General features: G+C 51.0%; 1 protein-coding gene across 1 annotated transcript in view; it reads left to right on the plus strand.

Moving 5' to 3' along the window:
* The first annotated feature begins 12,195 nt into the window (after positions 1-12,195).
* FLT4 (fms related receptor tyrosine kinase 4) overlaps positions 12,196-27,001 on the plus strand; it is a 99,457-nt gene continuing 84,651 nt past the window's right edge. Inside the window, exon 1 of the mRNA XM_077824050.1 lies at positions 12,196-12,253. Within this exon, the coding sequence (XP_077680176.1) occupies positions 12,196-12,253 (58 nt within the window). The remainder of the gene's footprint in view (positions 12,254-27,001) is intronic.

A 27,001-nucleotide genomic window follows, 5' to 3' on the forward strand; every position in this document is an offset into this window, starting at 1 on the left:
AGAGCTCTGTGGGGAAGCTTTTGGAGCATCCACCCTCTCACCAACACTGCATTTCTTAAAACAACGACTTCCCTTTAATTGGGTAAGTGAGCGAATACCATTCTGCCCTCGCTATAGCACCTGTTGAGAGGCTCCTACCCACTGCTTTGTCAAGTTGTTGCACTTCCTGTACTCACTTGTACTGTACTGACTCGTGCCTCTCTTGGGAGCAGGTTTGGAGTGACACTAACCAGAAGGTGGTTTTGGCTGCTGGAGGGGGAGCTGCATATATTCTTGCTGCTGCTGCTCTTAGGTTTGGGAAACTGGCTGCAGCCCCGGCTGGCTCACTACCCCTCATCTGTCAACAGCATTTCCAAAGGAGCCAGGAAACTCTCTGATGTGAGTCTCGCAGCCAAGCTGGCAGATCCAGGCCAGGCTGGCAAGAGTGATGTCTGAATTGGCAAGAGTGAGCAGGCCTGAGGGTCAAGGAGGGAGGAGAATTGTTGATGTTGTGGAGATGGAGGGTGGATGGGATTGTCATGATTATCTCACCATAATCCTACTCTGAGCACAATGCAGAGGCCAGAGCCAATATAAGATTATATAGCCCCAAGTACTGGATGAAGAGCACAGATTCGTGATCCTAAGAAGCTTGGCTTTCTGGCTTACTATAAAGCCCAAATGCCCATTGACAGCTGTTTTTCAGTGTAGTGCGCTCATGATTAAGGGCTGCGGGTAGCTGGGGCTGACAAGGCTAATGGGTTGTTCAGGAAGCCAGGCTGATATGGTGTGACTGCAGTGGTGTATCTAGTTCCTGGTACAAAGAGAGTCCTTCCCTTACCACCTGCCTCTTCTGTTTCTCTTATCTGTTGAAGGATGGGGAAAGGTTCTTTTCCTGTCAGGGGCCACTTCCCCCATGACACCAAGTATTGTGGATTTACCATGGGGATGGACTTCAAAAACAATGGGCCTTTTTGAGACCTGGCAGCCTGGCACTAAAGGCTCAGCAGTGGGAGGGGGCAGATGTCACATGGGATACATGGCCCTAGTGTGACTGTTTCTTTAAGGACTGGTCAGCTAGAAGGGCAGCTCTAACATTGGCTCAGATGGATGGGACCTAGAGGCAGTTACCAATTGTGCTCTAGGAATGGGCCCACAGCTGCAGGGGAGTGCATTTAATGCACTGCTGCCGTGTTTTCCCCCTTCCAAGAATCAAGGTCTCCCTTGTTAACTGCGGTGCTGCGTTACGGGCTGCACTCCCTCCCCATCTACCTTCTAGGCTCTGGCTGCGTGTACTGCACTGATCCCAAGCAGCATGCTCTGCCCTCTCCCTGATAGTCCTGGAACAGAACTAGCCCCCTCATAGCCTGCTGGCCACAGATGAAATAAAAACAGAGCAGCAAAGCGTTGTTTGTTTGACAACTCCTGCTGTGAGGGATAAATCTAGTTCCTGGGGATGTTTTGTCCATGTGGACTCTGGCAGGATAGGAGGAAAGGTGAGGACAGTTTAATCATAGCTGAGACTGGCTGACCCACCCATACTGGACTGGGATTAAATACCCCCCCCAATGGGGACTCCAGAAAAGTGGCATAGCTCTGTCCCTACAGTGAGGCAGCGGGAGCATCGCTCTGTCTGTTCGGTACCCATCTGCGAGAGTTTTCACTGGGAACCTCTCATCAGACCTGTTATTTGGTAACTGCAATCCAGAACTCTGCTTCTCGGAGCACCTCACAACACGCGAGGACCTAGCTCAATATTACAGTCCCCACTTTTCAGATCAGGGATCTGAGACATGCAGGTTAAAGGGCTAGTGTACAGCCAGTCACGGGCAGAGCTAGGCACAGAGCCTCGGTCTAACTGGTTAGTGCTGGGAGAGATAATGGTACAAAGCGAATGTTGCTGTGGCTGAGTTCGTTCGGGTGTTGTGGGGTGGCTGTTGCCGTTAGCAGAGCATGTCATGTGCTCTGTGTCCTTACTGCAGCCTTATAGCTAGCATTCCAATGACCCCATGCACAGCGCTGACTGCTTGAGCGCACGCCATTGCTCGTTCTTGCTCCGCTTAAGTAACTGACTTTCTCTGTTAGAATCATCAGAGTTCCCAGTGGGAGATTTCCATGTCTCCGTGTGACGCCCACCCATAATGTCACTGCAGGGCTGAATGCAGCACTGGGCCTTGTTCTGCATTTGCTATCCAGGCAGCTGGCAATAACAGGCTGTAACTCCGCTTAGGGGATTCTGGTGCTGTCCCAAACCATGAGAACTAGCAAAAATGGAGTCACCAAGAACATAATCCCTTAATTCTAAATGTGTGTTGGTTTTAGACAGCACTTTATAGGGACTGTGCTCCCTCTGCAGCTTTCCCCCTCTGAGCCTTGCTCCACTGCCCATCTGCCTCTTTAAGATGCTGCTCTTGAAATGAGGCTGCAGCATTGGGTCGTGCCTTGTCAGATGGAACTTGGGGGAGGAACCTCAGTACAGTTCCCCGTTTACACATGCGCCCCCTACCCTCCTGAATTAGCTGCTCTTTGTTATAACCATACTTGACAGCAGCTGCACAATGCTACAATATGGACTGTGTTTTTAAAAGGGGTGGGTGTTTTTCCTGTTGACAGGGGAAAAGCCAGGCAAAGGTTTCACACTGTCCATAAGGCAGAGGCCAGGGGAACTGGGATGACAAGAGCGGGGTCTGAAAGGTGATCACCAGCTTTGCAGAGAGCCTGATTGCCCAGGAAGGTCTCCCTCTGAGTGCTACCATGCCCTTGATCTATACCCTCTTCTGTGAGGAAGGGACCTGAAATGGCAACAGCCTGCACTGGGGGTCAGAAGGGGAGGAAGCACATTGAAGACCCTGCAGGGTCACTGTCAGGAAATGAGACATTGGCAGAGATATGACCCAAGCATTTGTAACTGTCCATGTAATGATGTGCCTGTCCCAGGTGATGCCATAATTCAGGGGTATGGCCTCCTTTTCCGGGTGATAGTGTAATCCAGGGCATATTATCCTGCCGGCAGCCAGGCAATGTGAGTGTAACAGGCAGACTCCTGCTGCAGGCAGAGCACTCTGAATTGTGGGTTTGTTGTGGTCTGCAGAGTGTGGCAGGTAAATTAAGCACATTCTTATAAGCACGTAAAATGCTCTTCTGCATCTCACTATAGCCTCACGTGCACCATTAAAATCTGTCTGATACAGCACTGCCTACAATCAGCATTGCAAACTCGAACCCCTTGCTGCAGGGCTTTATGAGAAATGCATTTTACTAATCAACTATAACAGTGCAGAATAGGGATAACACAGCCACAACAAGAACAAGCAAATGATAAGACAATGAGCAAGGCACAAAAAATGGTCCAATACAGGTATGTTGAAGAACATCATCAAGTGGACGATGAGAGAGAATGAGAGGCGCTATGGGCAGTAAGAACATATTTACCTGCTTCTCATCAGGGATCTCACACAAGCTTCTAGTATTGCCACCCTCTGCTGAGCAGGAGCAGTTTTCCAGTGGAGGAGAAATCAGCACAGAGGAGTTGGGGGATTCATTTAGCATAACTGGTTTATTTATAAATGGCATTGGGCAAACCACCTTCAGAAATCTTAACCCCAGCACCAATGCCAGGCAGCAACTCTGCGCCAAAAATATACTCTAGGTCGGGGTGGGCAAACTACAGCTAGCCCATGAGCTTCTTCTGGGGAGCGGGGTCTGGGGCTTGCCCCACTCTGGTGCTCCAGCCAGGGCACAGGGTTGAGGACCTTTCCATGCGGCTCCCGGAAGCCATGGCATAGCCCCACTCTGACTCCTACGCATTCCAATGGCCCTCTCCAGTGCTCCAATGGGAGCTGCAGGGGCGGTGCCTGGGGATGGGGCAGCATGCAGAGCCGCTTGGCTGCTCTTCCATGTAGGAGCCAGAGAAGGACATGCCACGGCTTCCAGAAGCCACTTGAGGTAAGCGCTGCTCGGAGCCTGCACCCCTGAGCCTGCACACCTCAACCCCCTGCCCCAGCCCTGAGCCTCCCCCCACCCTCCAAACCCCTCAATCCCAGTCTGGAGCACCCTCCTGGACCCCAAACCTCTCATCCCCAGCCCCACCCCAGAGCCCACACCCCCCAGCCAGAGCCTGCACCCCAAACCCCTGCCACAGCCCAGAGCCCCCCGACACACACCCTGAACTCATTTCTGACTGCACCCCTAACCAGAGCCCTCACCTCCTTCTGCACCCCAAACCCAATTTTGTGAGCATTCATAGCCCACCATACAATTTCTATTCCCACGTGAGGCTCCAGCTCCATTGCGCTAAATGCAGTTCAAAGACAGAGTGAGAGGCAGGCCCTGCTCCAAAGAGTTTACATTCTCTCTAGACAAGATGGACAAAGTGGGGAAGGGGAAAGGGGAAGTGGCATGCAGAAGATCACGCAGCAGAGGGGTGTCAAAGAACCCAGATCCCCTGAGTCTCACTACAGTACCTTAACTCTGGAAAACATGCACGCCCATCCCTCTAACTCTACCCTCCAAAGGAGTGTTACTACATTTGGGTTACATACTCAATTTCCCACCAACTACTCCAGAGACATCTGTTCCTTAGCATCTCACTTGTATGGTGTAATGTCATCACAAGTAACAATGGCAGAGTACGGAGTCTGCTGGGGCAGCAGGCAGACCTGAGGGTAACAACTTCGGCACCAAACCCCTGGGCATCCTTTCAGCCTCCACAAAAAGTGCAAGAGAGAATAACTTTGTAAAAAGGGGGAAATCACCCACTGCCAGAGAAACATTCTGAAAATAAGACAAGCCTCCTATTTAGCAGTATCAGTATTAGCAGTAAGGCTGCAGCCAATGGGCCTTAGGTGGAAAAATTGGACCCACCCCAGATAAGATAGTTTAAAAGATCACTGTAGGTCTGAAGGTGACAACAGCAGGTTAAAGTCCCATTGCAATCAAGGGGATGTCAGCTGAGTCTATGAAGCGGGGTTGTATCTACCCAGAGAAACACTGCAAAAAGAGTAATTTGTAACACCCCATCCAATGTTCCCAACCCCATGTGCTGCACGCCCCATTGCTAAAAAGGACAAGTTCCCTGGCCCACCCAATGGAAGGGTTTGCCACAGGGTGACAGGCCCTTTAAGGAGAATGGATCCAGCCCCTGCTGGGAGATGCGTCATATGCCTCTCCGGGTGGAGAAAATGAGCAATGTTGCATGACAGGCAGGTCCTGTGACTCAATCAGGCCTCTGGGGTGTAAATAAGAGAAAGGAAGTCCCAGGAGTTGCTGGGGGTGATTCAAAGGAGCAGGTCAGCTGCCTAAGATGCTCTGCTCATAGAAGCCCCCTGTAGCTCCCAGGGGGCCGGAGGTACAGCCTGCTGCAGGGAGCAGGAGCTAGCTAGGAAAGCTGGAGCATGGAGGATAAGTCTGCGAGAGGATAAGTCTCAGCAGGCCCCGGCATAAGAACCCTGCACTAAGGGCATGAGCCAGTTCGGAAGGCTGGGTGGGAGTTCTTGTTTCCTGGTGAACTTTGTTCATAAACCCATATCCCAACCAGTGCTGCTGCTTGACCCATGATCGCAGCCTAAGGCATGAAGGCAGCAGCTAGCCCAAAGCCAGGCCAGGTTCTTGGATCAAACCAATAGGCTGCAGCTGGGGACTCTGTCGAAGCCTCCATTTCAAACAGGCCTCAAGCCTTTGTTTACTCTGCACATTATTTAAACCTTTATTGAAGTAGGGCCATATATGAGAGATGCTTAATCACTGACTGTGATCTGAATGGGACGGTTTCTGTTCCACGCCTGCTTAGCATTCTGAGAGACCTGCTGCTACGGAAACCCACTGCACGAAACCCATTGCACACGACCCCCATGTGACTGAGAGATGTTTATAAACCATGTCTTTCTTGTCACTAAACCTCATGTGCTAATTTATATTGATGAACCCTGGAACTCCTCATCTCTGAATCTGCTGGTACTGTAGGATGGAAGCACCTATTCCTTCTGCTGCGGAAAGCTCCAGCAGTTCTTCGGAGACAGTGTCTTGACTATCTGCAAAGCCACATCAGTTGTATTTCTTGGGAAGAAGCCTTTCTTTTTTCAAGACGGCTAATAATGTGGCCCCCTTGCAGCAGCTGAGAGGAACTGCAGCCTACACCCATGCCATCCTAGCTGAATCAAGGCTATTGGTAAGTGCCCGGGATGGGAGTCTGTTTGCCTCAGCCTGGACCAATCCACACAAGCTGTCCATTTCCTGGACACTACAGTGCTAATAAGCGATGGTCACATAAACACTACCCTATACCGGAAACCTACTGACTGCTATACTTATCTACATGCCTCTAGCTTCCATCCAGGACACACCACATATTCCATTGTCTACAGCCAAGCTCTAAGATACAACCACATTTGCTCCAATCCCTCAGACAGAGACAAACACCTACGGGATCTCTATCAAGCATTCTTAAAACTACAATACCCACCTGCTGAAGTGAAAAAACAGATTGACAGAGCCAGAAGAGTACCCAGAAGTCACCTACTACAGGACAGGCCCAACAAAGAAAATAACAGAACGCCACTAGCTGTCACCTTCAGCCCCCACCTAAAACCTCTCCAGCGCATCATCAGAGATCTACAACCTATCCTGAAAGACGATCCCTCACTCTCACAGATCTTGGGAGACAGACCAGTGCTCACTTACAGACAGCCCCCCAACCTGAAGCAAATACTCACCAGCAACCACACACCACACAACAAAAACACTAACCCAAGAACCTATCCTTGCAACAAAGCCCGATGCCATACTCTGTCCACATATCTATTCAAGTGACACCATCATAGGACCTAATCACATCAGCCACGCCATCAGGGGCTCGTTCACCTGCAGATCTACCAATGATCTATGCCATCATGTGCCAGCACATGTACATCGGCCATGTACATTGGCCAAACCGGACAGTCTCTACGCAAAAGAATAAATGGACACAAATCAGACATCAGGAATCATAACATTCAAAAATGGGTAGGACAACACTTCAACCTTTCTGGTCACTCAGTAACAGACTTAAAGGTGGCAATTTTGCAACAGAAAAGCTTCAAAAACAGACTCCAACGAGAAACTGCTGAACTGGAATTAATTTGCAAACTAGATACCATTAACTTGGGCTTGAATAGAGACTGGGAGTGGCTGGGTCATTACACATTTTGAATCTATTTCCCCACGTTAAGTATCCTCACACCTTCTTGTCAACTGTCTGAACTGGGCCATTTTGATTATCTCTACAAAAGTTTTTTTTGTCCTGCTGATAATAGCTCATCTTAATTAAGATGGTATGGCAACTTCCACTTTTTCATGTTCTCTGTATGTATATTATCTTTTTACTATATGTTCCATTCTATGCATCCGGTGAAGTGGGCTGTAGCCCACAAAAGCTTATGCGCCAATAAATTTGTTAGTCTCTAAGGTGCCACAAGTTCTCCTGTTCTTTTTGTGGATACAAACTAACACGGCGGCTGCTCTGAAACCTGTTTGGGTATTGACTCTGAGTGGACCGGACCATGGGAGAGAGGAAGACGCCACCAAGTCTCATCACTCGCTTTAGCTGAGTAGAAACATGATTACTTCATTCCACTTGTTGGGTTTTTTGGGTGTGGGAAGGGTAAGATTTTAAAATAAGATCCTTTTGTTTCCCAAGAATACAACAATAGAAAGGCCCCATCAGTCACATAGTAACCCTGTGTTTGTGATGGAAAATTTGCCTCACTTCCCACCATTAGATGGCAGTGTGGTAAAGGCTGGGTGACAGACCCCTTTGGGGCACAGTGTGAGACATCCCCTATGTGACCAATTCCGGGCTGTTCCATAAGCTGTGTCATGCTGTTTTTATTGCTCTGGTAACAAACACACCCTTCCCCACCTGGGATTGTTGATTGAGTTCTGTGTTCGCTACCCCTCGGCCTGGCATCCTCAGAGGAGCGGTGAATGGGTGAAATAGAAGCCAAGCTTCATCATTTCCACCCCTAGTGGTCCTCTCTTATCAGTTTAACAGCCAGTCCCTCAAAAGAGCAGAGCTATATTTCCTCCTGGACCTGTCTGTCAGAGCCATGTGATTGATCTGTCACTCTCTGAAGCTAGCTGCCTCTTTGTCACTTGGTCCATGCCCAGGTAGGTGTCTGTCTTTGCTTCTCTTGGTTAAAACAGGTGTTCACAGAAAGTCTCCACTCTGATGTTGATTTCCATAGCCATGAGTTAAAAACGTGTTTTGCCTCTCGTAGCCTTTCAAAGGGTAGGAGACCTAAGCTCATACTGTCAAATGGTCTACGAGAATCATCCCAGAGACTCAGGAAAACAATCTTCACGTTCGCTAATGAAAACCAACACGTTCTCTCTCTGTCCCGTTCCCATGTCACCAACCCCTACTGCCCCCACAGCTGGCACCCTCTTTGGCAATCTCAATACTGGGGGCCACAGACTCACCATTCTAGATGGTCCCTCCCCGTTAGGGCTGAATCATGTTGGCAGAGCAGGGAGGAGAAATGTGGACAGCTGCTGCTCACCCTGCTGCCTCTACTCCATCAATAGATACACAGACAGGCTCAGGCTCCAGAGCTGTCACCGGCAATTGATTCCCCTAAGAATGTTAAACATACGTTTACAGAAACGTTAAGAAAACATTTCTCAGTTCTCTGTCTCACCAATCCCCATTGGCCGTACAGGCTGTTAGCCCTCTGGGGCTGGGGCTGCCTATTTGGTTACTTATATTTAATGCACCTACCACAGTGGGCCCAGCTCCTTCACTGGGAGTTCTTCAGCCCTAGTGCAATAGAACTATACAGAGATGATCCATTTCACTGTTCCAGAAGGGACTGCAGCAGAAATTTGCAGAGTTGCTCCAAAATGGGACATGGGCTGCTGCACAATTGGGGATGTATCTGCTCTAGATTCTGATCTAGAATTACAGATGGTATTTCTGGCCTATGGTGGGATCTAAAATTGTCCTGACAGGTAGACTGTTATTCTGTAATAACTGTTGGCTAAATTAAACTAACAGATCTTTTTCCTACTTGGAAAGTTCTTGAACTGATGAATGAGAACTTGGCAGTTTTGAGCAGGTCAGAAAAGCTTTTTTATGGAAATTTCAGGTGAAAATGCATGAGTCTTTGCCAATTCTGACCTCTAAAGAGAGTTTGAAAGATGGATACTGAGGGTACAATGTGTGTGCATGCGTAGACATTTTAGGGGGTTGAATCTCCAAATTTGTGTCTTATGGTGGGGGAGAGGAGAAATCTTTTAGAATACCTGTAGCTGCTTAGATTTCCTTTGATGGCTTTGGGAAAAGGGCGTGGTGCATTTTTTCCACAGGTTTGGGGATACAATTAAACACACAATAGAATTCCATGCCATTTTGAAACTCAGAATACATGGTTCTCATTCCAGGCCTCTTTTGTGATGTCTACAAAGTTGTATAATTCATAAATCTCTAAAGTACAGACCTGGGACTTTTGTTGTTGTTGTTTTTTTTTTTTTTGGTTGGTTGGTTGTTTTTTTTACTATGGAAATATGCAATGTATGTGAGGACTGGTGTCCAGATTGCTGAGTCTTTAATGTAATTAGTAAGGGCTCTACAGTCAATGACGTACAAGTTGCTATTTTATGGCATTTCTTTATGGCTGTTTTGCTTTGATTTTTTTTTTTTTAATTTATTTTATTTTGCAGCTTTCCTTGGGAGAGGACTCTCCCCTCCTCCCCCCACCCCACAGAGGCGAGAGTGGAGGTATTTTTGTACCCTCTGTAATTTAAGAACCCCCGGGCTGTAGCTGGAGGGGAATGATGGAGGAGAGTAGCCCCAATGTATTAGACAGTCCACAGAACCAAAACTATCCATTACATGAATGAAGGGGAAGGTCGAGTACTGTGCATTGCAGTACTCTTGTTTCAGTCATGGATACACACAGGGTGATAGACCAAACACACTGATATAACACCACCACCCCCCCCCCCGCCCCCAGCATGCAGCTCTTCGGGATTTGTAAAAGGAGCTGTGGTAGGCTCCTTATCCTCTCTGCAGGTCAGCCACTAGAGGATATCTTCTCTCACTCATTCATACCCCCACAAAGCCAGTACATCGCAGGCTCTCAACACCTCTGAGACCGCAAGGAATCAATGCTCCCTTGCCAGCTGACTGAGCATACCAGATGGCATGCCCTGGCATTTCCTGCCATCTCTAGACGAGATGGCTGCATCCTATAACACAGCTGACTAGTGCAAAGACCTGTGGTGCACCCTACCCTGATGGCAGTGCCATGCCTAGCACCCACACTAAACCAGCATGCTTGTAAATTCCCTGGGCACGCTCTGCCTGCGGCCTAGACATTCTCTGAAGGATCAGTTCTAGGTTTCCTAACGGGGATAGCAAAGGAAAGGAAAGGAAACAAATCAACAAACAGCTGGAGGAGGAAACAGCATTCAGTAATCAGCACTTCTGGGCCCCAGGAGTGGGCTTGCTGCAGAGGGAGAGAGAGCTGCAATCGCACATACCATATAGGGCACGAAACGCATGGGTGTGTGTTCCTTTGGGTGGGAGGGAGGTGTAGTACGCTGGTGTACCTACATGTAGACTTGTGTCTGGATGCATCTACGTACATACCTGCCTTTCACCGTGTAAGCATCGTGTGCCTCCATGTTTTCCTGTTTGTGCATGTAGGTGGCCATGGGTATGTGTGTGTGGGCATAGCAGGTGTGCCCACTGGGGCACGTCTGCCTCTCTGTGTGCCCGGATACGCCTGGCAGCTCTCACTTGAAATGTCCTGGTGCTCCCTAGTTGCAACTCCCAGCAAATATCCCACAGCAGAGACACTAACACGGATGTCTCCCTCCCAGGCCAGCCCATGAAGGAACGGATAGAAACATACTGAAAACAAATCAGTGGGTCCCTTCTGCTCCTTCCCTCCCCTCCTCCTATGACCTCTTTTCTATTCAGCCCATCGCCCCCACCCTGCCCCTCCCCTCTGACCCCCTCTCCCTTCTGCCCATTGCCCCCATCCTGCCCTACCCCTCCCCTGCCCTAGGACCCCCTCTCCTCCCTTCTGGCCATCGCCCCCCGCCCTGCCCTGCCCCCTCCTGCCCTAGGACCCCCTCCCTTCCCTTCTGCCCATTGCCCCCCCCCTGCCCTGCCCTCCCCTGCCCTAGGACCCCCTCCCCCCCTTCTGGCCATCGCCCCCCGCCCTGCCCTGCCCCCTCCTGCCCTAGGACCCCCTCCCTTCCCTTCTGCCCATCGCCCCCACCCTGCCCTGCCCTCCCCTGCCCTAGGACCCCCTCCCCCCCTTCTGGCCATCGCCCCCCGCCCTGCCCTGCCCCCTCCTGCCCTAGGACCCCCTCCCTTCCCTTCTGCCCATCGCCCCCGCCCTGCCCTGCCCCCTCCTGCCCTAGGACCCCCTCCCTTCCCTTCTGCCCATCGCCCCCGCCCTGCCCTGCCCTCCCCTGCCCTAGGACCCCCTCCCCCCCTTCTGGCCATCGCCCCCCGCCCTGCCCTGCCCCCTCCTGACCTAGGACCCCCTCCCCCTTCCCTTCTGCCCATCGCCCCCACCCTGCCCCTCCCCTGCCCTAGGACCCCCTTCCCCCCTTCTGGCCATCGCCCCCCGCCCTGCCCTGCCCCCTCCTGCCCTAGGACCCCCTCCCTTCCCTTCTGCCCATTGCCCCCACCCTGCCCTGCCCCCTCCTGCCCTAGGACCCCCTCCCCCCCTTCTGGCCATCGCCCCCCGCCCTGCCCTGCCCCCTCCTGCCCTAGGACCCCCTCCCTTCCCTTCTGGCCATCGCCCCCCGCCCTGCCCTGCCCCCTCCTGACCTAGGACCCCCTCCCCCTTCCCTTCTGCCCATCGCCCCCACCCTGCCCCTCCCCTGCCCTAGGACCCCCTCCCCCCCTTCTGGCCATCGCCCCCCGCCCTCCCCTCCGGCGCACACGCCGCCCCCGTGCTCGCAGAGCGCGGTGCAGTGGGAGTGCGCGGGGCTCGCTGGCAGGAGCAGAGGAAGGAAAAGGACGCGGGGCCCGATCCTCCCCTGCGCGCGGGGCCAGCGTCTCCTGTGCGCGGCGAGCCGGCGGCTGCACAGCTCAGCGCGGGGCTCTGCGCCTGAACCCGCAGCCAGCGCGGACCCGCCCGGGCCAGGGGAGAGGGGACCCTGCCCCCGGCTCGCCTCCAGCCCCGGCCTTTTCCCGACGCCCCCCGGCACGGAGCGCTGGAAATGAAGAGAGTTTGCACTTTGTCCCTCTGGCTCTGGATCGGGATCGTCTCGGAGGCAGGTGAGGCGCCAGGGCAGCCCCGCGGCGCGGGCGGGGCCCCGCTGGGACCCGGGGGCTGCGGGGCCGGAGGCTGCCCTCGGCTCCGGGCTGGGCAGGGCAGAGGAGGGGGTGCCGGAGCCGGGACTCCCCCTGCCCAGCGCGCCCAGGCGCGGGACTTTGCCCTTGGGGCGCTGCTGCCGGCTCGGGGAGCCCAGCTCCGTCCGTAAATGGGCATGAGCCCTGTCCCCCGGCGTCTGCTATCCCCCCATCACTCTTCCCCCCGGCGTCTGCTATCCCCCTCCGCTCCCCATCATCCCCCCCCCCGCGTCTGCTACCCCCACCGTTCCCCATCACCCCTCCCCGGCGTCTGCTACTCTCCCCCGCTCCCCATCACCCCTCCCCGGCGTCTGCTACCCCCCCCCGCTCCCCATCATCCCCCCTCCGGCGTCTGCTACCTCCCCCCGCTCCCCATCATCCCCCCCCGTTCCCCATCACCCCTCCCCGGCGTCTGCTACTCCCCCCCCGCTCCCCATCACCTCCTCCCCGGCGTCTGCTACCCCCCCCGCTCCCCATCACCCCCTCCCCGGCGTCTGCTACCCCACCCCCGCTCCCCATCATCCTTCCCCGGCGTCTGCTACCCCCCCCCCCGCTCCCCATCACCCCTCCCCGGCGTCTGCTACCCCCCCCCGCTCCCCATCACCCCTCCCCGGCGTCTGCTATCCCCCCCCGCTCCCCATCATCCCCCCTCCGGCGTCTGCTACCTCCCCCCGCTCCCCATCATCCTTCCCCAGCGTCTGCTACCCCCCCCCCGCTCCCCATCACCCCTCCCCGGCGTCTGCTACCCCCCCCCGCTCCCCATCACCCCTCCCCGGCGTCTGCTATCCCCCCCGATCCCCATCATCCCCCCTCCGGCGTCTGCTACCTCCCCCCGCTCCCCATCATCCCCCCCCGTTCCCCATCACCCCTCCCCGGCGTCTGCTACCCCCCCCCCCGCTCCCCATCACCCCCTCCCCGGCGTCTGCTACCCCCCCCGCTCCCCATCACCCCCTCCCCGGCGTCTGCTACCCCCCCCGCTCCCCATCACCCCCTCCCCGGCGTCTGCTACCCCCCCCCCGCTCCCCATCACCTCCCCCCCGCGTCTGCTACCCCCCTGATCCCCAACCCCCCCCCCCGGCGTCTGCTACTCCCCCGCTCCTCATCACCTCCCCCGGCGATCTGCCCCCCCCCCCACCTTTTGCTTTTAGCTGGTCCACCTTTGATAGATGATACAAACCCAGTCAAAGAGGGACTGAGACTGTCCCTCGGCCTGCCCGCAGGGGGCGCTCCAATGTGAAGGCGCTGTAGCCCGCCATGGGTCAGCTGCGTGGGGTATCTCCCCCCAGCCCGGAGCGCTAGGAGCTGGAGGCACAAGCTTGCACTGGCCCCCAGGCTGATGGACTGGGTGGGACCAGCTAGGCCTTTCCCATGGCTGACCCCGGCCATGCCTGCGCTGGCCCCCTCTGGTGGGATGCGGGTCCCTCGCTTCACTGGTCTTTTAAAATGTTTTGCCCCATTCTCCCCCCCCCCACCCCCCCGTGGCGAGCACTATGGGTCAGGGGCTAATCTCTACCTGTGTCCGTGATCGGCATGGGAACATGGCATGCTGTATCACGGGGGACAGCCCCTGTCCCATTTGCAAAGGAGTCTTCTGTCCACCTCCAGCTCTGGGGCCGGGGAATTGGGAGGGAGGAGCACTTTGATGGCTTGTTTATTTACTTTTCCTAACGTCATTCATTAATTAGTTAATGTCTGCGCTGTGCTCTGCAGAGGAAAAGTGCTCTGTAAGCGCATTATGAGACCCCTTCTGGTGCGGCCTCCCCAGGGGGCCAGAGCTTGCCTCCCACAGACTCAGCACGAATTTGCTAGGCCCCCAGGGCAGTGGGCTGTGAATCACTTCTCTCGTCAACAGCACTCTGGGGGGGCAACGGGGTGGTTTGGGCAGAGAGTTAGAATCATAGAATATCAGGGTTGGAAGAGATCTCAGGACGTCATCTAGTCCAACCCCCTGCTCAAAGCAGGACTGAATCCCCAACTAAATCATCCCAGCCAGGGCTTTGTCAAGCCTGACCTTAAAAACCTCTAAGGAAGGAGATTCCATCACCTCCCTAGGTAACCCATTCCGGTGCCTTACCACCCTCCTAGTGAAAAAGTTTTTCCTAATATCCAACCTAAACCTCCCCCACTGCAGCTTGAGACCATTACTCCTTGTTCTGTCATCAGCTACCACTGAGAACAGTCTAGATCCACCCTCTTTGGAACCCCCTTTCAGAGGTAGTTGAAAGCAGCTATCAAATCCCCCCTCATTCTTCTCTTCTGCAGACTAAATAATCCCAGTTCCCTCAGCCTCTCCTCATAAATCATGTGCTCCAGCCTCCGATCCCATGGCCAGAATATGAGGTCAGGTTGATACACAACCTACACAGAGACCCAGGGCTGCACAGCCCCCTCAAGAAGCAGAGCCCCTCACAGACCCTTGGGTTGCTTGTCCCCGAGGATGCTCCTGGGCAGTGTGACTGGTCCTATGGGTGCATCTAGGAACAAAGCCCACTGAGCTCACATAGCCAGAATGGAGTAGGTGCTGGAGTGATGGAGGTGGGCTCTGTGGGTGCATCCAGCAGCGAAATGCTCTGGGCCAGCATAGCCATATCGGAGCACTGGGAGAAGCCCACTCGATTGTTGGGGGTATCTAGAAACAAAACATGCCAGGCCTCTGCTGCCAGGATGGAGTGATGCTGGGCCAGCTCTTCAGGGACTGAGCAGGTATCAGGAGGCCAGACAGAGCAGGCTCTGGGCCGGTGGTGTCAGGATGGAGTGAGCACTGGGGTAGGGCAGCTGGGATGGAGCGGGCTCTGGACTCGCACTGCCGCATGGAGCAGGTGCTGGGCCAGTGCTTTTACTGCACAAATTGCAACAGCTCAAATGTGCAGGGTAACATCAGAGCGAGACCACAAGGCACGTAACAGTGCAGGAAGCTTCGAAGGAGAGAGGATCAATTTCTGGATCATAATGAACCTTTTTTATAACCTCAGCTTCAGGACTCCTCATTGCCGCGTTAGTGCTAAGGGCAGGCTTGCGCTCTGAAATGAGGGGCAGGAAAGAAGTCGAGAAGGGAATGTGCCGCACCAATGCAGGGAGCACCCTGCGCTGGGATGTGCTGCCAGGAAAGGTTGTACTGGGCCTCATGTTGCTGGGTTAGAGCACATCGGGGTGAACACACTGGCCTGTTGCTGCTGGAACGGAGCTTCCCAGCTGCCATATGTCCAGCCAAGCTCTTTCGGTGGCATTTTGTAAAGCTTCTTACAGCTGTTCCCTAAATTCTTTCCTCTTGTCCTAGTGCTGAAGGCTTTGGTAAGATGAGTGTCTGGCCCAATGAAGACTGATGTGATGTGTGGGTTTAATTAACTGTTTGTACAGCATTTTGGACCTAACAGGTGCTATATAAGGGCTAAATATTAGCGCTAAGAAGCAGGGAAACCTGCATATGAAACATGGGACTCTACCAAGGAACATATGGCTTATTTTTCAGTTCTACCTATGACCAAGGGTATCCTGGAGTAGAGCACAACAATGTGAAGTATCCACAAACTCCTCACCACATTAGCCCCTATTAGACAAATATAATTATCTTCCTAATTGTGGGCAAGTACAGAGGCTTATCCTCCGAGAAACTGGAGTGTACAGCTCACTTTGGATGTATGCAAGAGCTATTCTGTTCTATCCTGGTTGATATCCCACACTCACGACCAATTATCTGATTGACTGATATGATTTGGTAAATGCAGTAGGTATCTGGGGTGGGGGTATATGACTATCCGAGTTCATGGATTAGGATTTCTAGACCCTCCTTTCTCACTGCAACATTCTCTTGGATCAGAAGCCAGGTTGGGTGTTTTAGGGTGGTAAATCCAACACTGACAGATCTAAACTGCCACAAAAGAGAGCATCAGGGTCAGTGCAGCATATTTCCCTTTGGCAATGGATATTGCATGGCTGGAATTGCATAGGACTGTCATCCCACCAGTGTAATAAGCTCCGTGGGAGTGGAATGTCTGAAAGCTTAACCATCCTATTGACTGCTGCGGGGAAGGTCTACCTGACCAGCCACGTGAGTCGTAGGACGGGAGTTCCTGGACAGGACAGTCTGGCCAGCTCATTGAATTTTGGGGATTATCTTCATAGATAGATAGATAGATGTAAGCATCCCACCATCCCACTGATGGCCAGGATACATGTGCAGGAACAGAGTTATTCACTTTGACCAAAGTCCCTGACCCAGATTCCGAGAGCATTCAGTCATCCCTCTGTTTGCATGCAATGGCAATACAGATCCAGCCTTGGCATGAGTGTGGTGGAGAGATGGTTGTACCACTACCATCTTGTGGGTGAAGCAGCTAAATCCAGACTTATTTATTGTTAGTAATAATACCAGCCAATTCTATAACGTCCTTCATGCAAAGATCCAAGAACGTGCAACCTAAGGTGAAATCTTTAGACATGGATTTATTAACTCTACTTTAATTAACTATGTGGTGAGTGCCAGCAGTGTGCTCAAGATGAAGGAAGGCGTTCCAAGCATAAGGGAGGCAGGGAGGAAGGCTACAAAGGGAGCACTGAGGAGACCAGGCTAGGTGGAGCAGGAAAGTATGAGAGCACTAGTAGAGGACATAGGGGGTAGAGCTGTGCCTTGAGCCTTGAAAATTATACAGAGATCACATCACCTCTCATGGCCGTGCACCCCCTGTGGAGGGGAAGGGGGCAGCCTTTATACAGTACAATCCAACACTAGATAGTTCATTTCAAAAGGGAAGAGCATGTCTGATGAGCAAATGGCATTGCCTAGTTGGGATGTGGCCAGAATACCAGAGCAAACACCCCCCACCCCTGCAAAAACCACCATGAGATTTTTAACACATGTGGACCTTGATTTGTGCATCTCCTCTGAAGGCCACACCACCTGCAGCAGGGTGCCCCCTACCAGTGTGGGACAATACCAGCTCATAGGGAAGAGCTACCTAGGGGGTTGCCAGAACTGCTTAGGTTTTTCTTAGAGGTCTCCCATCCGCGTGCTGACCAAGCTCGGCTCCGCTTAGGGCATGAGATCACAGCGCAGGAGGTTAGAATATCTCCCTGTTATCTTTACATTTTCCACTTCTGCCCTCCTTGGCATGGGAAGACACCAGTGTCCCTGGTTAACAGAAGTGACAGGGGAGAAAGCTTGTGGTTTTACAGCTCCCTGCAGGAATTTCTTGCAGAAGAAAAGGGAGAATTGCCTTCCATGGGAACCACAACAAGACGTGACCTCCTCATGAAACTGACCGTTACACTGCAGCTAAGAGCCCAGTGCAGAAGGAACTTTACAGAGAGGATGGCGCGGGCTGCGGACGGGCATCAAGAAGGGGAAGCTTCCAAATCGGTGTTTTACGACAGTGGTTCTCAACAGGGGTCTGGGGCCCCCTGGGGGTCCGTGAGCAGGTTTCAGGGGATCTGCCAAGCAAGGCCGGTTTTACCTGCCATCCCTCTTTCAGTTGTTTAAGAGTTTGGGGTCTTTTCTATGACCGGAGACAGCACCCATTGCTGGGGGACTCTACAGTCTCAGCCTTGTGACAGGAACCCTACGGCACGTCCCCACTACTGGAGGAATCCTACGTTAAATCCAATAGGGATTTTTAAGGGAAACCCAATAAGAACCCGTGGCTGAGGGAATCCTACGGTAACAGCCCAGTGATGAGGGGGGACCCTACAGAGGGAGCCAGCTGGTGGGGTACTCCTACAGCATGAGAAACCTGACCGTAACAACCCAACCATAAGGGAGTAGCATGGTTTGAGTTCATTTACTGGGGTGACCCTACATGGAGTGTCCCCTATGATCACCAATGGGAGTCTGTGGGTGGGGAGAACCTGACAGCCCGAGCCAGTCGATGTGAGGTTGCACTTACATCTCGATGATACCGAAGAGGAGATTTCCGCACCTCATTTCATTTCGTCTCCGACTTTTTTGGGTGAGATTTTCCAAATCTGCCTAGGAGACCTAGCTGCCCAACGCCCAGCTCCTAGGCCCCTTTCGAAAATCTCCGCCTATGTCACCAGAGGGGTGGGAGGATCCAGTCCGAAGACTGGTTGTGGTGGGAGCAGCGCACAGGCCACGCAGAAGGTACTGACTGCAGCAGTTCCTTCAGACAAACACCCAGGGACGGTAGCATTTGTCATAGTGTTCAGCGGAAGACAACTGTACACGTGGTGTTTGCAGGCTTCACGGCACTGTCTGCTCTTTGGGACGAGAGCCTAAGTTTTCCCTGGGCTCTTATCAGGAATCATAATATCTCCTTTATGAGCAAAGAAATACAGCTGCAGCTGCACTGGCATCTAGCGACTGGTTAAATTAATCCCAAGGTTTTATTGCCTCTGGCTATCCCAGACCTTTGTTGCTTATTTCAAGTTGTTAATGTGAAGGGTTAGATTAGTCCCAGGGGTCTGTTTCCTCTGTGGTCAGAATTGTTATGATGTTTTCAGCGTAAAGTGTTGTTGCCCATTTGCAGCGTCTCATTGTTAAAGCAACATAGCAAGCCTTCCTGGAAATGGGAATTACGAGAGATCAAGGGGGCGGGGAGGCAGGAACTCCTGAGTTCAGAGCCTGGCTCCGCCACGCATTTGCTCTGTGGCCTTGGGCAAGTCACTTAATACTCAAATTCAGAGGTGATGCATATGGTGATATAGAAGTCGGTGAAACGGCAAAACTCCCATTGACTTCAGCGGGCCCATGATTTAATCTAGGGAGTCAAAACTGAAGAAGTCTACATGCTGAAGAACCTAATAATTTATAAAGTAAATTATAGCAGCTGACTGTCCTTTCATGTACACTTTCTTACTCCCAGCTGAGTTGCTTTTCTTGCAGCACTCCTCTCCCCTGATCCCTGGGGGTGACTTACCCCAGCTCAGACTCCTAGGCTTAGCAGGCCCAGTTCAGAAGCGATGTGTGAGATGGGATGCAAGTCACATATGGATAAATGGATGTGACTCTAAGGGAGTGTAGAATAAATCCAAGCTGGTGTAACATACAGAAAAGGCATGGATCAGACCAGACACAGACACTTAAAATCACCTCTGATTCTGGCTCTCGCTCTGTTCCTCCTTCTCTGTTATGGTAACAATAATACTGTTCATCTTCATTCTCCTCTGCATTGAGAACTAATTGCCGATTTTTGTGGTGAAAATGTGCTGTCTGATTGGTCAAAAGCCGTAACCACACATGGTGATGTTCATGAGAAGGGCTAGACAGAAACCATGTCATAGACATGTCCGAACCTCCTGGGCTTTATGCTGGAGCGTTGGCAGAGCAGTAATTGCAGGGGGTGAATTTTGTCTTCCTATCGCAGCAACTCTCACGCTGGTCAGAACTCAGATCAGCTTCTGGAAAGACATAGTCTGGTCCCGATAGCTTCAAAATGGAGTAGACTCAACTAGTATCATGGGATTCATGTGCAATCTTAATGCAAACAAGAAGCGGCAAAGCTGCCTCTAAAAAGCTAAAGACATGCACAGGTGTAGAAGACACCATTCTGATTTCTAGCTGCGCAAATCCGCAACTTGTAGGTGCTGAAGGGTTAAATTTTTGCACGGTTGCAGGCCGCTGAGTGAAGGTCAGCTGGTGTGCTGGAATCAAGCTGCATTGGTTTCCAGCTCCCATGGCGGTGCTAAACCGAGTGACGTAGTGCCTTGCACGCAAACGCGCCGTCCCTCCCGGGGTTAAGCCAAGGAACGTGGCAGCAGGTCTGGGATGCCCGTTGCACGTGGAGTGGCCAGTGTGGCTAACCTCCCAAGGGTTAAGTGAAGATGAGTGGTCCTGATGCCAGGCTTGGTGTCCAGGTTCTCGCTGGTGGAGGTCAGCAGGGGTTCATGGGAAAGGAAAAGTTGGCAGCTGGGCCGGATGTCCTGCATTTCCCCTCTTCCTGCAGCCGCCTGAGCGATGTTCCTTATTTAGCCTTCCTGACGGACAGGAGGGACCTGGTGGCGGAAACTGTCACTGCCTGATAACAGCCCAGGGACCCCTTTATGATGGGCAGCACGCAGGGAACAGGCAGCTTTCATTCTACCCAGGGCAACTTGGGCTGCCCCCTTGCGCCATGTTTTCATTGGCTGTTTTATAAACGCCGCCTCTGGGTGTGACGGGGGGGCGCGGGGGATGGTATTTTCAGCCCCTCCCTTTGTACTCATGCTTGTTTGTGCCTAAACCACACCAGATTCTGTTTACAAGGCAATCAAGGGCGAGACGTGATGATGTCTTTCTGTGGAGCACTGCTGCAGGCATCCAAGCTGGCGGATGGATAGGAGACTGCGGGGGCGGGCGGGGGGGAGATCCTGGAGTAAAGCCTCCTGGCTGGGATCCAGGGCTGGGCAGACCTTTCCAATTACTAATGGTGATGATGTGACAGCAAGGCCAGTGATAACAATGGTGTGGCATGGTAACACGGGGCGTGTCAGCTGGGTGTAGTGAGAGGGGTGGAAGGGCAGGTCTGTGCACCAGGGAGCTATGAAACAACACACACACCTGCATGTGTACTATCTATGCTTCCCTCACGCGGTGCCCCCCACACCTAGACACAGATGTGCCTTATATACACAAAGATCAGCCAGTCAAGCAGAGAACCATATCAAGGAGAACATCCACCATGTGCCTCATCTCTTCCCCATCCTCTCCTGGTGAAAGATGCATCTCACTGGCTCAGAGACTAATGAAATATTCATATTATATCCCCCTACAATGTATGTGCTCATGCAAATCATCCCATAAACATCAAAGTGCCCCAAAGTAGGGTGAAAACATTGTACCCATTGATTTTTATCCTGCATTTGGGGATACCATTAAGATCCTCTCGTACCAACGACATATTTATCCTTGTTTCATCGTAATTGATGTATTACAAAGAGACACAATGAGAAGAGAGGTTTTTTTGAAGGGCAAACACCAAGCAAGATAAATGACCTAATACATTGACAGGATTAATGCTCTCAGTTCCACTACATTTAAGTCAGTGGAAGACTCTGGATTCACATTGGTATAACTGCAGTCAAAATCTGGACCAGCAGGTGATGCAACAGGAAGCTGTGAAGTTATTTTCCTACTGGTTTTGGATGTTCTCCTCAGCCACTGATTGCCCAGGAGCCTTCCCATAGTCCACGTGACTTTACCTTCTCGTAGGTTGGTCACACACATTCGTGGAGCTGGGCAAGGCTTGGGCCCAGCCACTGCACTGGGTGGCCTGTTCTGCATTGCACAGTGGGATGGCACGACAGTTTCCCCAGAGTGGTATAATTTAGACAGCTTTGATTTCATATGCTATGCAGTGGAGGAGAAGCCAAGGGACTAGCACACTACGTGCAATAGTTGCAAACAATATATTCTGTGTGAGCTGGGCAAATATTACAAGGAGACGAGATGAGTGAGGGAATATCTTTTATTGGAGCAACTTCTGTGTGTGAGAGAGACAAGCTTTTGAGCTACACGGAGCTCTTCCTCCGGTCTGGGAATGGTTCTAGGGGTGTCACAGCTAAATACAAGAGCAAACGGATAGTTTAGCATAAGTAATGCTAAGATCGAATGATCTGTTCAATCTTGTATTTAGCTCTGACACTCTCGGTACCTTTCCCAGACCTGAGGAAGAGCTCTGTGTGGCTCGAAAGCTTGTCTCTCTCACCAGCAGAAGTTGATCCAATGAAGATATTACCTCACCCACCTCGTCTCTTGAATATCCTGGGATTGACACTGCTACAACACTGCATAAATCTGTCTAGGGCAGACTTCCGCTCATGCTTAACTTCATGCACTGGGTGGCCCCATTGGCTTCAGTGGGGTTACTCCCATGTTATGTCAACGCTGCAATCAGGAGGTGCGACTGCAGTATGTGTAGACATACCTGAGTTAACTTTGATCTAGCTTTGATACTGCAATCACACCTCCCAGTTGCAGTGTAGAAATATCACCAGTGCATCTAGTTAAGCATGTACAAAAGTCTCTGAAGGATCATGGCCTAGGCTACCTCCATACTGCACTCAATGCCATGACCTTGGATTACCTAACCATTTTCTGTGCACGTATCCTTGGATTTTTAGATGAATTCACTTCAGCTAGGTTCAGGTGCTTTTTGTATTCACTTTCCATGAACATTTGTGCATTCAGGTGTCACTGACACGCAGGTTCAGGTAAAGTGAATTTCAAAGTCACATGCATACTCATCCAGTGGGAACTAGAAACAATACCATGTGACTTCCCTTGCCAATTCCACCTAAACATATCTGAAATGTCGGTGCTCAAGAATCGAATGCTCACGGAGAACTGTGATCATTCCATAGAACAATGTTTTGAAACCATCAGATGCATTCAAATAACAACACCCAGGAAACCACACATTTTGCAGATATTCTGAGAGCAGACAAATAAGCACAAAGCATTGAGTAAATTTCTCGTTTCAAATTATTCACGCACTGCTTATACTGTCACCTCCTCTAGAGAGGCTGGCCCGTGCTGCTCATTATAACTATGTATACTCGTGTTTCCACTAAGATGGTTTAATTCCTACCTATATACATTTATACACCTCATGTGAACAATCCACATGACCCAACCTTCCACATTCCAGCAGGGTAGTAGTGCCCATCTGCTGTGTTGCTATTTACACGGGTCCACACCCTTTTCCTTGCTGATGGTCAAAAGCTTCACTTCCACTGTGGCAGCTCGCAGCTGCAGGAAGGGATGGGCATCTCATCCAGCAGATGGTAAAACGACAGAGAGCAACATAACCAAAATAACTGGTGGCCCAGGTCTCCAGAGACATGGACAGAAGAGAATAGGGCTTAACAGCCTCATGCAGAGTGAGCACTACATGAAGGAAGGAAGTCTTTATTATTTGACCAAATCCTGAAGTCCTTCATCTTTACTCAGGCTAAAGCTTTAATGATTTCAGCCTAAGTAAAGCTGGAGTAAGGACTTCAGGATTTACCCTTTGTTATTAGAATTATTTATTGAGAGCATAAAGCATCCACAAGCATATGGTGTCTTTCACAAAAGCTCATGTCCTAAGTTAGCCAGAGAGTGCAGTTCAGATACGTACACCAGATGCTAGGCCTCCAAACAGTGTCACTATCACTTTTTTTTAAAGGTGATATGTGTTTATTTCATGGGTGGATTAACACTGATAATAGTGATATAATCAATCAATGACTTCACTACTGGATGTCCTTCTGGAAGGCATGATGCTCTTCTCCTGTGGACCCTGCAGGGCCTATGATAGATGCATGGAGTCATGCCGTGAATCAGATGGCTTGTGAGAGGCATATCAAGAGATTCATAAGTCCTAAAAGAGCCCTGAAGGTCTATAAAGTGTTCATTGGCCATAGAAAGTTTGTACAAGGCACATAGGCTCTACATGGGACAAATGAGGTCTGTCAAAGGCCTTATAGCCCCCAGGCAGCCTGCAGAAGGTATGTAGCTGTAGCTTGGGCACCAGAATCTGTAAAAGGTTCCCAGCATAGGAAATGTACATGGACACTATATGATCACCCAATGTAGAAGGCGTGCATACGACACTTTGAAGCCCCCATAAGGAGGGTGTTGTTCTACTAGTGTAAGTAAGGGACTGGAAGTCAGGACTCCTGGGCTCTGTTCCTGGCTCTGCTACTAAGTCTGTGACCTTTGTTACTTAGTCTTTCTGTGACTCAGTTTCCCCATCTGTAACATATTGACTTCAGGATGTATTGACCTGAAAAGTAAATATTGATCAAAGTGAAGCTTAAGTTGATAGTTTCCTTGAAGGATAATAGATCTTGATATTCACTAAAACAAGAAGTCAATATATGAATTGTAATTGACATTCATTGTCGTTCAAAACAGCTAGTCTGTAATTCCACGTAACTGAATAAACTGACAATCGGGGTTTTTTCCCCATTTGAAAATAAGATTATATAGGGGAAAGGAAGTCAGAAGCACAGAAAAATCTATTATTCACTTACTGGAAGGCGAGTTATATTCAACAGAGTCTATCAGGGTGCATATGTGATCTGATTGGTCAACATTCCTTCACACCTTAGTATTCATTTCTCAGATTTTCCACTGAATGCATCCGATGAAGTGAGCTGTAGCTCACGAAAGCTTATGCTCACATAAATTGGTTAGTCTCTAAGGTGCCACAAGTACCCCTTTTCATTTCTCAGGAGGTAAATAACAGAAACTTAACGATTCGTCTTGAGAAAGTTCTCAGCCAGTCATGAGGCAGGATGTTTATCTTGTGTGCACAGTAATACCTACCTCCCAGGAGTGCTAGGAGCTGCAGCTCATTAGTGTTTGTGAAAAGCTCCGAGATCCTTGGATGGAACGTGGTTATAGAAATGCAGTGGCATCAGATTCATATAAAAGATGTATGGGAAGAAGAGGCCCTGCCTACCCACAAACTTGCCCTAGCAAAAATGGATGTGTGGATAGATGTCTGATTTAGTTGTCTGTTAAGTACCATGCACATACATATTGCTGTATAATTAATAAGGAACCCGGAAAGGAGGCAGGTAGAAGTCTCTTGTGGCCTTGGGAGTCAGTCAGAGGGCTCTTGGTGTGTAGAACACACGGGAAGGACCATGGACATTATTCTAAGCAGGCTGTAGAAGTCGATTTTTGTATCTGCTTTCGTTAGAGCCAGTTTTCCGGCAGGAGAGAAAGCTGAAGAGAATGAACAGGTTCAGTTGCAGAGTTCAGAGCCTAAGATTTCTTTGCACGGGTAGCTCCTTGACTGTGCTGGGGAGGGGGCATGTGACCCATTTCATTCATGGAAAATGATCAGTCCGTTACCAATTCAGAAAACAGTCTGTCGTGCCAGTCCTTTGTTTACACACGTGCGCACACCCACACAGCCTGAATAAGAATTTTATCACCCAGTCCTATGGACTGACAGGATCCACTCCAGGATCCACTGACCTCACAATTAGTCATGTTGGTCCCTCCATATTCAAGCACAAGCAAGAGCAGGTTTGAACAAAGCAGGAACAGTTCCTCATGGTATCATCCAAATCTCCATTGAGGGAAAGACAACTCTGTCAGCTCCATTCTCCCCCTCCTCCCCCCAAAACATTTTAGAATCAGGCCCAGTGTGAGACTTGGCTTTCAATGAACATTGCAAAGTGATAGTGACTTGCAAATGGCTTGTTCCTGGCTTTGCACTTCAGTGACACCAGGACAAGGTCTGTGCTCACAGAATTTGGCATTTTACAATATTCACAGCCCCTCCCCACCCCCAGCTGCTTAGACAAATAAAGTATAATGCTGACGGAAGGCATTTAATCCTCAGCTCTCCGGCCTCTGTAGCAATAACAAGAGCTGGGTGGCATTTCAAAGAATTTATCAGTGGGAGAGGACTGGGAAAGGGGGAGCATCAGAAACTATTTTTTATATGCAGGGGAAAGTACAAGCCTGCCTAAAGTGTAGATAAGAGCCACTGGCTGGGCCTGGGCTGCTGCTTAGTGATTATTGCTGTGAATGGAAGGCAGAAGATTCCATGCAGCCCTCACCTCTCAGTCACCCTCACCGAAAGAAAACACTTTTTGACACAATAGTAGATAAAACACAATAATAAACATGGCCCTGTGTGAACTCTCGAGACCTGCGCAAGTGTAAAAAGATACGTCTGCAATCAGACCTACCAGATGGGAGCTGGAGCAGGCAATGTTCTTCTAGAACCAAGTCATTGAAAAGGGAGAGTCACAGTTCTTGCTTTCAGCCTCTCAATACCTCCTTAGGGAAATCACTCACCTGGCCACTGCTCACCGTACCAACTTGCTTCTCCTCCCTTCAGAGTCCAAGCCACTTCTTCACTCGTGCCAGTACTGTGTCCCTGAGGCTTACTGAGCCTTTCCATGGTACTGCAACCAAGGCTTTGCTGAGATCCTAGTGACGGAGAGTTGCAGCATCTCCTGTTCTCAGCCACCACCCTGATACCTTGAAAAAAATATTTTGAGGTGACTCTAGTGGAGGTGAGAGGTGATGGGTTGACAGCCCTGGGGTCAGAAATCCTCTTTTTATGCACAGATGAGGTACAGCACAGAATCCAATAGCACAAGCTTACTCCAGCCCCAAAATGCATCTCAACCGTGATCTGAAGGGAAGATCTCTATCATCTCCCCTACAGAGGGTCCTTCTCTGTCCACATGCATTCAGCCCTTGCCCCCGCTGCTGAGACCGCAAGGATGCTCTTTGGGACGGCGATGAGATAGATGCAAATTAAGACAGACAAATAAAACAGAGCTCAGTGCTGCATTCTAATACAAGGTCATTATAGGCAATCATGCCTCTCTGTGACCCCAAGAGAAAAGGAGGACTTGTGGCACCTTAGAGACGAACAAATTTATTTGAGCTGTAGCTCACGAAAGCTTATGCTCAAATAAATTTGTTCGTCTCTAAGGTGCCACAAGTCCTCCTTTTCTTTTTGCGGATACAGAATAACACAGCTGCTACTCTGAAATCTGTAACCCCAGACAACTCTCGCTCTGCTCTGATGGCTACCCACATCCCCCCAGACTCTGCACTCTCTTCTCTCCCCTACATTTAAGAATTCCTTCTGATCTGGTTCCCTTTGTTCTGCACCCCCTTCCACATCTTTCATGCTTGTGATGCTCTGAGATGCACTCTGTGGTAGGTAGATCCACCAGGTGTGAAATTTGCCACTTGCGATGCCCCACAGAAAGGCAGCTGGA

The sequence above is a fragment of the Eretmochelys imbricata genome, chromosome 8 (genome assembly GCF_965152235.1).
Source record: "Eretmochelys imbricata isolate rEreImb1 chromosome 8, rEreImb1.hap1, whole genome shotgun sequence".
In the NCBI taxonomy this organism is placed as follows: Eukaryota; Metazoa; Chordata; order Testudines; family Cheloniidae; genus Eretmochelys; species Eretmochelys imbricata.